Source organism: Protopterus annectens, chromosome 3.part1 (genome assembly GCF_019279795.1).
Source record: "Protopterus annectens isolate FY-2018-M chromosome 3.part1, PAN1.0, whole genome shotgun sequence".
Lineage (NCBI taxonomy): Eukaryota > Metazoa > Chordata > Ceratodontiformes > Protopteridae > Protopterus > Protopterus annectens.
Window position 1 is genome coordinate 1,117,079,984 of NC_056732.1, and position 16,459 is coordinate 1,117,096,442.

The window sequence follows — 16,459 nt, forward strand, 5'->3', positions numbered from 1 at the left end:
TATAGACCTATATCATTATTAAATAATGACTATAAGATATTTAAGACAATATTAACTAACAGAATGAAAATACCACTATCCAAAACAATAAATAATGATCAAACTGGATTTATATATCATAGACACACAGATGACAATATTAAAAGGATAATTTCTCTTATAGATTATGTTAATAAAGAAAATAAAGAAACACTCATAATTGGCTTAAATATAGAGAAAGCCTTTGATTCTCTAAATTGGGACTGCTTATTCAAAATCCTAATGCTATTTAAATTCCCTGCATCCTTTGTTCATCTAGTAAGAATATATATATAAAAATAATTTAGCGGATGTCAAGTTAGGTCCTTTTACCTCTGAATCTATACCTATAACAAAAGGCACTAAACAAGGATGTCCAGTCTCACCGATTCTGTTTGCTTTGGCTATTGAAATATTGGTAGATTCAATTCGTAACAATGTAAAAATCAAAGGAATAGATATTTATGAACAATACAATTCTAAAGTAATGCCATTTGCTAATGACATATTACTAACATTATCTAATACAAAAGAGACATTAGAATAATTAGATATATTAATTGACAAATTTCACATGACTTCAGGACTCAATTTCAATAAATCAAAATCAATTTTTATTCTTAAATAAAAAAGAACTGCAGACTAAGGGGGATCACATCATAGGGAAACAAGAATCTACCTTACAATATCTAGGAATTGAGTTATGCAAGGATAATAATGAATTAGTCTAAAAAAACTACAATAATATCATCAATACAATTAAAATCTCTGTGAAAAAATGGAACAAAATAATATTAACATTTGAAGATAGACTACAGTTAATAAAAATGGGTTTACTGCCCAAGATCCTATATATAGGTTTGGCAATACAACTGTTACCAGAAAGGAATATACTTAAAGAAATACATTCATGCCTAATACAATTGTTATGGTTTCTCAAAAGAAAAAGAATAGCTTTAATACATAATATCAGACCATGGAAACAGGGAGGATTTAACTTTCCTGATATAGAAACATATATAAAAGCATCAATATCTAAAACAATCTCAGATTGGATAAGTCCAAATTACTCTGCAAATTGGAAAGAATTACTAACTGTAATATAAATAAATGAATTTGATTTACAAAAAAATTTCAAATAACAGATAAAAACAATTTGCCATGGCACATATGTATTAGTATGCAATAGAACATAACTAAACCCACTAAAACTCGTACGATTAATTATTACATTGACTCATTTAGGAAAATTATTAATGCAAATATAGATTTAAAAATCTGGTTTGATCTTTTAACACCATTTATAGTCACAAAGAACTTTCCACATAAAATATATAGAGAAATTATTAATTCCTGGGAACAGAAAGGATTTGTTTGTTGGCTCCAATGTATCAAAGAATAAAATGTTTTAGCTATGCAAGTAATAAAAACAACATACAAAATTCCACAACAGGACTGGCTAACTTTACAGTGTATTCTGTCATATTCGCAAGATTTAAGTAAAATAATTAACAATTCTTCACTTAAAGAAATATCTAAATTTACTAAATACATATATGAAATCATATATAATGACTTTGACATGGGAAACAGTATTTCAAAATTTTACAAAATATTGATAAACTATAAAACAACACCCAAAACCTCATATTGAAAATATATAACAAAGGACACTCAATACAGTTAACTGAAGATTTTAAAACAAATATCTTATTATCGATAAAATATACATCCTTTCCACAATACTGGAAAGTTTTTAATTGGAAATGCTTGCACAGAGCATTCTTAACACCAGATAGAATCTGTAAAATTAGTTATTCCATAAAAGGAATATGTTGGAGATGTGAGCAAGTACACAATGCAGACTGGAACCACATTTTCTTTGATTTTGTTAAAATTAAGCCATTTTGGAATGGTATTAATAACTTTCTACAAGCTTTATTTAATGAATCATTTTATTTAACTAAAGCTCTTGTATTATTAAACGTGAACAAAGGTCCTCATTTGAATAGGTCAAATATGTATCTAGTATGGACTATACTTGCAATTTCAAGGAAGTGTATAACAAGAATATGGGATACAAACACAGTACCATCTTTGGAAGACGTCTACATCCTACTGAAGACTGCAGCATTATTGGAAATTAAAATTAAAGAACTAAGAATTTATCCAAAGCCATTTATCAACAACCCTTGGGGGAAAGTCTTATCATTGATTGACACTATACAGTAATTGATCAGACACTCTGATAATGGATTGGGCATACTTATAAAGTAACTGTATACATTAAGATGTGTTATAGTGTCAGGCTAATGTAAATATTGTACATAGTTATTTAAGATGTTATGTATAAGTACTATGAAATTCATTCAAATGTATTTGAAAAATAAAAAAAATTCAGAAAAAAAAGACAGATTTTACCTGAAATGTGTATGACTTTCAGAAGACAGAACAGTTGCTTGCCTTCTGTGCTCAATGGAGTGTAGCTTTTCTAAGTAGATTGCTGACTGCCTTTGAAAAATTCAGCAGTCAAGGGCTACCCCACCGGAGCGGGGGGTGCTGCTTGCAGCAGGACTTGCTTCATTTGCAGGAATTTATGCCATGGCTACTTGGCCACTGGTTTCACAATTTCAGCAAACATTACTGCTTGGACTGTGGCTCCATGAGACAGAGATTATCTTGGCACTGTGTTGCTTCATGACTCAGCATTCTGAACCATCTTCTGGCTTCTGCCTCCCTAGAGATACTACTTGGTGCTCTTCCCAGTCATAGACCAGATACACAGGATCCTTAATATTGAACATACCAGATAACATTCTTACTGATTTGGTTTGTGAGGAGCCTCATTTTTATGGGTCCCAGTTCTCCTACCAGCATCAAGGGGGTGCTTAGACAGCTGCTCCATCCAGCATCCCCTGAGTTCCCTAAATCAGACAAGTACATATTTAAAGCTTCATTTTTTTATAACTTGCAGGAAGCGTATTTGTTTATGGGTGGCACTTGATATCTTGATTTGTGCTGGCTGAAGAAATGCACATCCTTAATTATGTGAACTTCAAAGAAGAGTAGTCAAATTCTGACAGTAGTAGTAGGGGGAAAGGCTACCCCCATTTTATTCACTTTAAGGGGGGTCTCCCACATCTGCCACAAATGCACAATAATACTTCACGTGACACATTCCCCCCTTGTATTAAGGAGGCAAATTGCATGAATTTATAAAGTATTAATATTTGGTTAGAGTTCAATGGTACATATGTGATATGGAGAAGTGCAAGGATAGATTATTTTGATGTTGAATTTCAAACAATTTTTTTAGTTCACATATGCACTTCCCTTTCAACAGGTAAGTTTTCCAATGGGGTCTTGTTACGTATTCTGTTCATTAACTGCTTCTGTATTGTAGCTATTGTGGGAGGATTGTAGTATGTACAGTAATAATTGCAGTAATTGAACTGATTAATTTATTTTATAGCTACAGCTGGGTTCAGAATGCAGTTTGCTTTACAAGATGTTTCATAAACTAAGCTAATTTATTAATCATTGTAATGTTGTCCACAGTACAGGAAGTTATACCTCATAAGAAATAGCTTTTCTAGCCAGTAATTAACCTGGTTTCATTCTCTAACTTTTAAAGCTTGTTACTGCAGTTGAAGTCCTGTAAAGACTTTGACCTTGATGATCAAGTAAAAAAATTTGCAGCCAGATTATCTTTGATACCGTGCCCTCCTCCTGGACCACTACATTTGGTAAGTTGCTTTTCATTTTAATTTATAAGTATATAACATGTAATTGTGTTTTAGTACAAATAATTGAACAATTCACACCAGAGTAGCTATATAGATATGTTAGAGTTGAATGGGGATAGGATAGATATAATTTCAATCTGTACATTATTTTATTGAAAACCAAGGTTTGCTATGCTCCAGCTCTATAGCAGAAAGGGATAAAGCCCTGAGACCCAGATGACTTGAGATTAATTATCGGTTCATGAAGCTGGTAGAGCTGGGTGGGGTAAAGTGACAGATGAGTGGTTTATGTTGTTCTGCTTGCTGGAGAGGTAGGGTCAGGGTGGCTCCTCCCTTGTAGTGACCTGTCCTGACCTGTCCTTCAATGGAGCATCACAATCCTTTCTCCCTGAAAACAGGTTTGGGGGGGGGGGCTTGAATGGTGATTGCCCATGCTGGTGATGGTAACCCTCATGGGGAAGAGTCAGAGAGCAAATATGCCTCTTTGTTAAGGTTTTACCTATGATGTTAAAGCCCAAGCCACTACTGGGAAAGTCAGGTTGGGGCAATACCATCCCTCTCAACCTGGAAACATCAAAAATCTGGACAAGGCCCATGAAAAATAGGTACAAATCTGTACGCTGATTAATGTAAAATTTGAATACGTAATTACATAACCCCACCCACTAATAGAATTGTGGGATACTAACTTTCAAATTCAAACTGAAGAACAGAACCAAAATACAGCACCAGAGTTCCCCTGCAGCCATTCCAGTGTCCCATTACCTGGCTATTTCACCCCATTTACCATAAATACTAATGTGTGCATACTGCTTTACTTCTACAATGATTATTTGGATTTTATTTTTACATTTTATAGCACAATGCACAAACAGTAATAGGTATCTGCTAAACAAAACAATACTGTCTCACAATGAAAATAGACGTGGCATTAAAATGTCTCTGCCCTTGAAACTCACATTCATTGAAACAGCATTGAAACCTACACCACATCCAAAGAAAATGCATCTGGCCAGTGGCAGATAAAGAGTACGGTTGGGCTGTTTTCAGATCATAGGCCTCTTGCACACAAAACAAGAAACATACATGCGTTCTTTGATACACCTTCCTGACTATTAAATTATATTCCTTGTATAATACAGCACACTTGTTAGACTTAAGTTAGAGCGCATTTAAATTTGTTTAAACATTTTTCCAGTAGACAATGAAACAAAATGCATGAACCAATAATGACAAAACTGCCCTATTCAGAACATTTCCATGATAAAAGTCTACTTCTGCTCACACACACACACACTATATATATATATATATATATATATATATATATATATATATATATATATATATATATATATAATGCCAGTAGTGTAAGCCATAGGCATCTTGCACAGCTTCTTGCACTTATTTTCAATTTCAGTTTTTTTTTGGAGGGGGGGGGGGGCAAAAGGCCAAAAGCAAGGGACACATTTTAAATATTGCTTGTATAATTTTGGAAAGTTGCTTGAATAAAATGCGTTACCACCATGCATTTCACTGCCAAGTCTTGAACCCAGGACCCTGTGTACTACAGTCAGAGTAACATACCACTAAGCCAAATCAGCAGTTTTCTGAAAGACAGGAAGACTGAAACTTAAATGGCTATCATTTAGTGAATTCAGTTCTCACTTCTTACCATAACTCTCAACCTCTTAGCACAAAAAACCTGGACAAAACCAGTAATGGGGGAATACATCTCCAAAATACGGACAGACTTCAAATACTGATCTTATAAAGTTAGAAAATTGCTAGAATAAAAGGTTTTGTGTTACCATTTATTTTCTGAAGAATAATAAGTCTGAAATTCAAATGCCTGTCATTATTTAGTGAATTCAATCCTTCACTGATTTGCCACAAAAATCCTGAAAAGACACAGATTTAATGAGGAACAGAACAAAAATATGAGGCGTAAATTCACAAATGGTGGCGGCTAGGGACTTTAGGCTTTTTTTCCTGTACCCAAGGTACAGGGTTTGAGCCTGAGTACTTCTAGCCACCAGGTGTATTCAGTTGAGGACATTTTCACACACACACAAACACACACACACACACACACACACACACACACACACACACACACACACACACACACACACACACTCTCTTTCTCTCTGTGGACAATGGCTTAAGCAACCGTGCAGCAGAAATAATAAATAACTCAACTCCATGTAGAGCTCTGCAGCAGTTATTTGTTTCCCAACCAGAAAATAAACTTCATTCTCTGTGTACAGTTGTTTTCTTGCAGATCTCTCTCACATTTAATTCCAACAGGCGGAAGGAGCTGACGTCATTGCACACATGATGAGGTCAGCTCAAAAGCGTGAAAGAAAAAAATTTAAATCAAAGCTGGAAAAATCAGAAATGAAGTGGTGCCACTTGGGAATCATGGCACCCCATTATTTGGACCCCAAAACTCGGTAAAAATGAGTAATTTGGTATGGTTGGGAGGTATGGGCAATACAACAAAAATGCCCAGACAGCTGCTAGTTTGGCTCTGAGATTGGTTCTTGCCTCATGAGGAATGAATGGGGCTGTGCATCGGGGGGTGGGGGTGATGGTCAGCAAGCAGGAGAGCACCAAAATAAATAAATAAACTAAGGTGTGCTGGAGTGAAGATATCAAAATATGTATGTGAGACATTTACTTTTTGTGGAGGAAAAAAGTATCCATTGTGGATTGTCACTTTTTTTTAAAAATTATATTAAGTTTTAAAGTATGGAAACTCACTAAGCACGAGTGTCATTTCAGGCTTGAAGAAGCACTGTCTGGTTAAGTGACATGCTGAGAATGAGGTTGACTGAATTAAACCCTAGATTGTAAAACGAAGCTAGTTAGCAGCCCATAGCCTCTAGCTTCTGCCCTAAGCTGCCTGACCTTGTCATACTGTATGGGCTTGTGTACTTCACTGAACCTCAGAGCTACTTTGTCTATGGTCTTATGTTTCTGCAAGTCTCAGGCACTTCATCTGCATCACCTTAGTTTCCTCAACAGATCTGCCATCACTGTTAATGTTTCATAGGATCATAGGAGGTTACTAGGTTAATAGCCCCATGCCTAGCCAAGTTCAACTTGTGTTCTGAAGGATGTCTGATTCAAGTAGACACTAAAATCAGCACTTACTGCCCTGTCCAAGAAGGACACAGGTGGAACCCCCAGGATGAATTTCCGGTTATCCAATCATCCAAATTGTGCTTAAATAGGGCCAACAAGGGGCTTTATTTAACATGAATAGGAAGCTTGTTCCAAATGTGGAGCAACCTCTATGAGACAAGTCTGTCTCCAGTAAGTTCTGTTGATGTCACATACCAGGTTAAAGTCCTTTGAGCGAGTGATCTGTGTGCCACTTGAGTTGCAAATGTGCACAAAGAGGTGTCATGTGCTATTCCTCATTCATTAAGTAGGTTCCCATAGCATGGATGATTCATGTTTCAGTTATTCTTGTCAGTTATTTCTCCTCATTCTGCTTTTGTGAAAGTTAGGCCTGGCCCAGCACAAGGTGGTCAAGCAGTGCCTTAAAGGGGTTATGCATATGCTTCATCTTTTTCGAATGAATTGCCTTCATGGGACTTGATTTTCAGGATTGACACGCCTGTCCATCATCTTTTCATGCCTGATGGCTATTCCGCTCATTCATTAAGTAGGTTCCCATAGCATGGATGATTCATGTTTCAGTTATTCATGTCAGCTATTTCTGCTCATTCTGATTTTGTGAAAGGTAGGACTGGCCCAGCACAAGGTGGTCAAGCAGTGCCTTAAAGGGGTTATGCATATGCTTCATCTTTTTCGAATGAATTGCCTTCATGGGACTTGATTTTCAGGGATTGACAGGCCTGTCCATCATCTTTTCATGCCTGATGGCTCAGTGGCTTTAAAGTTTGGATTATTAAGATGCTTTCTGTAGTGACTGTTACATCCACTGAGCACTGAAGGCTGTTACCCATAAGCAATTGTATCTAGTTCTGTTTTCCTATAGGACTAGTCCATGTTTCTCCAAAAAAATCATGATAGAATTGTACTTAACAGAAAGTTATATGGACTGTTTTTTCCTCAAGGAGGCAGAAACCAGGATCTGAAAAACCTCTCCTAACACATACACCATCAAGACAGATTCTACCTGGGGGGAGGGGGGGGCCTAGATGGCCAACCGAGAGCAGTGCATTTTGAGAGTTCCATAAACTAGTATAATAATATAGGAAAATGTTATTATTTTCAAGTTTAAAATGCCAGAAATTTATAGATAAACTATTAAACTACATAAATATCAATTTTGGTGGAGATATACAAAAAATTTCCTGTCAAGTAACTTGGAGGTATATTGAGTCACTGAATATGAACAACTCAAGGAATTCTCATCCAGATGCTGCTTTGAAAAAAGAACTGCAATTGATGACATCTACCTTACAGGAACTATCTTTGAAGATGGGTGGCTTTAAAAATGACTTAGAAAACCTCAAATTAAATTCTGAAAAACAGAATGATACTCTTAAGGAAGTATTACAGCAATACCATACAAAATGACAAATATAGAGACTTCTAAATGACATTGAAGGGAGACTCAAAGAGGAAGAATTCCAACAATAATTTCTGCTTAAACAGAATACATGGCTGCTAGCAAAATAGATGACTTAGAAATCAGGGAAAGGAGAAACAACATAAGGCTTTTTGGTCTGCCTGAAAACACTGAAGGAGAATACATTATTTCATTCTTAACAACCTGGATTCCTGAATTTTTAGACTTGAAAGAGGGGCTTACATTTGGAATTGAAAGGGCGCATAGAGCACTGAGGAAACATGCTTCTAACTCAAACAAATACTCCACCTAGATCCATAGTTTCTTTCATTTCTGGACAAAGAACTAATATTAAAATCTGCTTGGAGAAAATCACCCTTAAAATACAATCAAAGCCTGATAAGGTTTGACAATGATTATTCTTCCAGAATACTGGAACAAAGGAAAAAAAGTCTGGCCAATAATAAAACTGTTGAAACAAAACAACATTAAAGCACAGCTGACCTTTCCAGCCGAGATAAAATACTTTTTGCTAATGAGATGAGAACCTTTAATGACTTAGAAGAAGCTACTATATTCATCAAAAACAACAACATAGTGTCTATCCCAGAAGAAATGGAATGGATGGCCCCTACTCTTAAAATAATAAAAGAAACAAATCCTTGGACTGATGCTAGAAAGAAGAAACAAAAAACTGATTCCAAGATAGCTGTCCCCAAAAAATAACTCTTACAATTACATCTCTGAAAGTATCAATTGATATGGTACATCACTTGTCATCTGTTTTTATTAAAAAAAGGAGGGATTCTTAAATAACTGAGAAACAGTAATGATTTATTCAGAATGTTCAAAGAGTCCAGTAATTCTTCACAAATAAAGGTAGGTCAACATGGGTTTACTATTTACATTATATAAATCAAACAAAGCAACATATAATATAAACATAGAAGTTTCTATTCCCCTACTTGAACTCAGTGAATACATATCTTGTTCATTTTGCATTGTTTTTACTTGTAATAATTTAAGTAAGTAATTAACTAATTCAACAAGGTACCATTCATAAGAGTTCAGACTCAAATGTAACACATTAACATCATATATAGCAGTAACACTAGAGTGTTTTGAAAAAAAATGCTGTCATGGAGACTAATGCCTTCTTCAGTTAAAGTATGATTTAGAAATGTCATGTATATCCTGGTTGAACAATAGCAGCAATCTGTTAAGTATAAATGTCATAATTATTCTGTCTAACTATACTTAATATCAGTTATGTCGGGTATCACAGCTATGAGTGCTGTTTGATCAATCCTGATATGGTGTGCGTGGATGCAGCTGTGTCTAGCAGCTAGTACAAATGTCATTATTATTCTGTCTAAACATAGCTAATATCAATTATGGCAGGTATAGCTTCGAGTGCTGTTTGATTAAGCCTGACAATGGTGTGTGTGTGGCTGCTGCTGTTGTATGCTGTCGCTTTCATCTCCAGGAAGCTGTGGGTTGCTTTGTGATCGAGGTTTACTGATGCTTTGTATTAGGAAGAGGCATTTGGTGTTTTAGCTTGGATCCAGGGGGAGGAGGTTGATAAAACTGTGATTTGGGATATTTTGGCAGAGAATAGTTTGTTTATACATCTGCTGAGTGAGAGGTGGGAAGGCTGGAATAATGTGTTATCTCTTGTTGTGGCAGCTTGTTAGGAGTTTTTTTTTTTTTTTTTTTTTGATCTGTTTGCTCCGCTCTTTTCCTGGCTGCTGCCTTGCTGAAAGGGAGGGAATTTAGGCTTGAAGTTGCAGTGGTCAAGCTTTACTTCAGGTGCATCGTGAGCCTCTGGTATGCAGTACACTGACACACTAACAGAAACAGGTTGCTATGGTAATGGAGACAGAGGACGATAAGCCTTAACGGCTCTGAGGAGCCTTCAGATGATTCGGCAATGTTTTTGGTTTTAAAAAAAATATGTAATGAAAGGGCTGTTTTAAACGGGTTTATGTCACATAATCGAACTTCCAAAATTTCGAACACCATATGTTCGAACTTGGAAGTTCGAAATGTGATAACATCGTAACCTCAAAACAGCATTCAAAACACACACACAACACAAGCACACCAAAACCTAATAAACGTACACTAAACCTTACATACACAACTATTTATGCACTAACCTTAACATAAATCCTAACCCTAAGGACCATCACTGTCGCACACTTACCTTACCCTAACCCTAAAGTCCATCACTATCGCACACTTACCTTACCCACACCCTAACCCTAAAGTCTGTCACTATCGCACCCTTACCTTACCCGCACCCTAACCCTAAAGTCCGTCACTCTCGCAAACTTAACTTACCCGCACCCTAACCATAAAGCCTGGCACTATTGCACACTTACTTTAACTGCACCCTAACCCTAAAGCCCATCACTATCGCACACTTACCTTACCTGCACCCTAACCCCAACATCTGTCACACTCTCACACTTACCTTAACCCATTCTGTAACTTTTGCACCACAGTAGAGAAATGTCAAAGCCGAGAAACAGACAACCTAATTCGTTCCCTGGGAAAGAATTCAGATTCGCTGCTTCCACATTTTCAATTTTCAACTTCCTATTCGAACTTCTGGTGTTTGAACATCTGAAGGTCGATTAAATAACATAGACCCTTTTAAACCAAATGTACACATATTGATGGTCTCCCAAACATTTCGTTTAGCTCATTATAGGTTCCTAGGTTCATAGGTAGGTACTAGGCTATCTGAAGGCATTTATAAGCCTAGCCAGAATGTGTTGGCACCCCCTTTAGATTAGTTCCCTGTGCCTCTGTCCAGCAGAGTCACTGAAGTGATCCCGGGTAAACTTTCTGTTTCCCATCCACTCGCCAAGGTTTCTTTTGAAGAGTGTTAGTGAAGAGCTCTGCCTAATGTAGATTGGGATCTTTTCCAAAACATGGGAAGTCTCTGGGACCGGAATCTATCCCTCCAGCACGTCCTATTTATTGTTGTGGTGAGGTTTGGATCCCTAGAGCGTGGCTCGAGGGGATAAGGTTTTCTTTAGTTGGAGCATGTCCATCGGTTCTGGGTTAGACATGGCCTTGTATGTCAGGCAGAGATCACCTATGAGTAGTCAGTATGCAACCGAGTACAGCTAGAGTTTCTTCAGTCGAGCTGCATAGGCCAGTGATCCTCTTGGTGAGAAACTTCTGTGGTCTTTCCAGCTGTTGCAGGTGTCTTGTTAGGTACATCCCAAATGGGGCATTGTACTCTATGATGGGTCTGATGAGTGATGAGTAGAGGGGCACAATGACCTCTTTTGATCTGGATGCTAACCCTTTGTGATTAGGTGGGCCGTGAGAAGGATTTTCTAACCACTTTGGCAATGTGATTATCAAAGGTGAGATTACTATCTACTTGGGTCCCCAGATCCCAGACACATCTTCTGTATTTAGGGGACTACCACCTATGTGGTAGTTTGTGGGTACTTTGTTTTTTCCAAAGGGAATGACTATGCACTTTTTGGCATTTAGCTTCAGGCCATGATTTTGACACCAAGTATCCATCTCAGTGAGGCCCTTTTGGAGGATGTCTGTGTCAGCCAGAGAGTCAGTTATAGCCCCTAGTTTGCAGTCATCTGCAACTTGGTCAGCATAGTCCCTGTGCTTGCCAGTACCTCTGAGAAGTATATACCAAACAGGAGGGATCTTACCTAAAAAATTCACTATGGGGGTGGCAAGAGCCTTGGCCAGTATTAGAAAGCCTAAGGGTGACAGGTGCAAGCCATCTCTAGTGAAGCAGCGTGGCTTGTCGAGCATGTCTTCCCAGGTGGAGAGACACTGGATCCCCTTTGAATGACACCAGAAACTTAGCCAGTTGTTGAAATCAAGAATTTTTTCTTTATACCGTGGTATCATTCTTGGTGAGGGTAGGATGCTACTCAGGGTCAGGGTCATACTTGTCTGGGCTACGTGATCAGATTAAGTTGATTCTTGATTAAAAAAAAATAATTATAAGCGGATTTTGTATTTAAAATGTATTTTGTTCCAAACACATTAAGGACTTACATAAGAGTGGAAGTCTGAGTCATTGTGAAAGACTAAGAGCACTTGGTCTTGTGCAAAACCATTTGCAGTGGTCTGGGAGGTGAGCTTGCTCGGATGTGTTGGGCATATCGGGATAGCTGCTTCTAGGGGTGTTTGAGGTTGCCGGAAGTGCTAGAGAGTCATCAGATTTCCTTCATGGAAATATCTGTGGGAATGGAAAGTGTGTTGAATGGTTCACTGGCAGAGTGGCCACTGCATGGAACAGGCTGGTAAAATGGAACAGGACAAATATTAGTTTAGATATTTTAAGAACAGCCTGGAAACGCACCACATGAACTAGTGAATGGTATTCTGGCAAAACTAGATGGGTATTGCTGCCCGTGCTTGAACTACTGATATGTGTGTATGTAAGGATGGAAATGTACTTATAATAAATAAGAAACTAGAAGGGTTTGATAATTTAAAGTCTATGGACTATATAAACATGCTTGGAAGGAGCTAATAATAATAAGCATTACAGCTTGTGGTCTCTCAAACAACTTAGCAACAGCCAAAAAAACACATACACAATAGTTATATAATGTATGATTTTAGTAAATCTAGACATAAAATATATAATTGTCATACAAGATAAAGCAGTCTGCTGAATTTATATATTAAAGACAGGATTTAATAACATGGGCTTGTGTATAATATCACTACTGTTTTAACTTGTCATAAATGACATACACTATATTGAACATCAAGGTGATGATTTTCTCATATACGTAAAGGTGCATAACAAGTCATATAATTGCTTTAACTTGAATTGTGGTTTTGTAACCCATCTTGACCATACATAATACTTAAGCTGTTACCAAGGTAACTAATGTTTTCTACATGACATCAAACTGACAAAGTTGTTCAAGGGAAACAATAGAAGCCTGAACTGGGAATGTCACAGAATGTAACAATCACATTCTGAACACATAGTATTAAATTGACAGTAATCACTCAGTTTAACCTTTGGTTGATTATACAAAATAGAATGTTGCCATTTAAATCTAAAAACTTTCAATATATGCCATAAAATGGCAATTTATGAATATGGAAAGGGAACTTATAATCATGAATTTGTTGTTTTTAACCTATAATTTCACTCATTTTATAATAAGAAATGACAGATATGAAAATCCTTAGGTGTAGGAAATGGGGGAAGAGGGATGGACTGATAATTAAAATGCACTAACTTTCATCAATGTTCACATAAAACAGACTTGATGCTTTAAGTAAGTTAGCAACAAACAAAGTGATTACTTAAGTGCTGGCAAACAATGAAATATAACCTCTGATATATCCAGTAAAATACATTGTATTATAAACATTAGGTATAAATATTATTACCATCTATTATTAAGAAGTTTTGAAAGACTTCATCAATGAGGGTGAATATGTTAAATAACTGTGTGCTATAATCTTTTAATGAGGCTTTATATATGATACATCCTACTTTACTATGATTGAATTGTTTGTCATCTATTTTCATGCAAATTTTAATTGTTTATACAATAAGTAGATATTTATATTGTATTAGAATTCTGTCTAATCTACAATAGTACTATATCTGTTCAAAATAATATAAATATTGCTTATTCCTATTACAAATATTCTCCATATGATAATTCAATTTATGGAGCCCAGATGTTCTGGATTGTCAAAGTATGAGTGATAATTTGATGGACTTAGGTTTATCCATCAGATTAGGAATGATTTTCATTCCATGGCTAGTGCGGATCTTAGTTTTGTTAACATATATTAATTTAAATTTATTTCACAAAAAACATTTTTAGTATGCCTGACCAAAACATTACTTTATTGGTAAACACTCAAAGTACAAAAATTATAATCTCCTTTAAAAGCTCAAACATATACTTTATAGTTATCAGAGGAAAATGTTTAATAGTCACAATAAAAACAAAAAAATACATAGTCTAAATAACCTAAGATGGATTTAACTTTATTTTCTTTAAATACCAATGGCTTAAACAATCCTAGCAAGAGATCAAATCTACTGAAATATTTAAAACTGAACAAAGCACAAATTGTCTTCCTTCAAGAAACTCATTTTAAAACAAATGACAATTACAAATGGAATCCTAAGGAATATAGGATTTGGCACAATCCATTTATAAGACAAAGACAAAGGGGTAACAATTTTATGGAAAATAAATGTGATTAACCCAGAAATCATTTATAAGTATGACGATAAAGAAGGCCTTATGGCATTAGTAATAATTAAATATAACAACAAAATATGGACCCTAGCCAATCTATACTAGTTCCCAAGCATTGGAACAGGAACTGTTAAAAACACTTGGATTTCATTTCCAATAATTATAAAGGCAACTTAATATTAGGAGGAGATTTTAACTGTATATTTGATATTTCTGAAACTACAAATAAAACAATGCTGCGTACATCTGCTGTATCAAAAGCTTTAAACAAGTGGGTAGAATCATTTCATCTTGTAGATACTTTCACATTTCAAGAAGATAAATCTTGATTATTTTCCTGTCAAGATCACAGATTTGATACCCAACCGAATAGATAAAATATTTGCTGCCCATGACTTAACACTCAAAAATCATTAATTACTCAGTCACTCCATGCCCCTTTTCAGACCACAATTCATTGATACCAAGACTTCAAAATGGGTACAAATCATTAATCTTTGACTCCAGAATTCCAGCATATATAACTAAAATTAAAGAGATCAAACCCTGGTTATTATCTGAATTACAGTTTTTCTTAGATATTAATTACACCACAGAGATACATAAAATAATGATATGGGACTCATTGAAAGCTTACATGTATTGTAAAAGCATAACTTGGTATAAAAAAATCAGAGGATGGGATTCTGAATTATTAGATCTACAATCCAAACTTTTGTCAGTAAAAGCTGACAAAAATCAAAATCATTTGGAGATGAAAAAGAAATTAGAAGTATTAAACAATAAATACAATGAAATTTTAACACATAAAACTAGTTTAGCTTTAGAAAAACTAAAAATTAATACCTTGGCCACTTCTCCCAAATATCTACATAATTTATCCACAAGAATCAAAATACAATCAAAAGCTAATAACATTGAAAGTATCTTCCATGAAAAGAAAGGGAAAATGTCTCGGATATTGGTGACATTCTTGATGCCTATAGAAATCACTATATGGAACATTTCCAAAAAGAAAATATACATATTGATCAATTAAATCTAGATGAAAAATGTTCTAATATAAAATATACTAGAAAAATTAAAACTAGATCTGAAAGCACCTATATCCTTCAAATACATTACAGATACAATAAAAGAGGGTAAAATAATAAAGCTCCACATATAGATGGCATAATTATGGAAATATATAAACTTTTTCTTGCAAAGATACTATCCCTCTTCCATAAAACTCTATTAGAAATTCAGTCACAAGCTTTAATACCACACTCTTGGAGATATTCCTTAATCACACCAGTCCTAATGGAAAACAAATCCCCAAATCTCTGTACCTTATATAGACCTATATCATTATTAAATAATGACTATAAGATATTTATGACAATATTAACTAACAGAATGAAAATACCACTATCCAAAACAATAAATAATGATCAAACTGGATTTATATATCATAGACACACAGATGACAATATTAAAAGGATAATTTCTCTTATAGATTATGTTAATAAAGAAAATAAAGAAACACTCATAATTGGCTTAAATATAGAGAAAGCCTTTGATTCTCTAAATTGGGACTGCTTATTCAAAATCCTAATGCTATTTAAATTCCCTGCATCCTTTGTTCATCTAGTAAGAATATATATATAAAATAATTTAGCGGATGTCAAGTTAGGTCCTTTTACCTCTGAATCTATACCTATAACAAAAGGCACTAAACAAGGATGTCCAGTCTCACCGATTCTGTTTGCTTTGGCTATTGAAATATTGGTAGATTCAATTCGTAACAATGTAAAAATCAAAGGAATAGATATTTATGAACAATACAATTCTAAAGTAATGCCATTTGCTAATGACATATTACTAACATTATCTAATACAAAAGAGACATTAGAATAATTAGA

At 35.3% G+C, this 16,459-nt stretch overlaps 1 protein-coding gene across 1 annotated transcript in view; it reads left to right on the plus strand.

Annotated features, from left to right (window-relative positions):
* LOC122798379 (DENN domain-containing protein 3-like) overlaps positions 1-16,459 on the plus strand; it is a 1,373,701-nt gene that overhangs the window by 244,912 nt on the left and 1,112,330 nt on the right. The window contains exon 6 of the mRNA XM_044067263.1: positions 3,653-3,764. Within this exon, the coding sequence (XP_043923198.1) occupies positions 3,653-3,764 (112 nt within the window). The remainder of the gene's footprint in view (positions 1-3,652; positions 3,765-16,459) is intronic.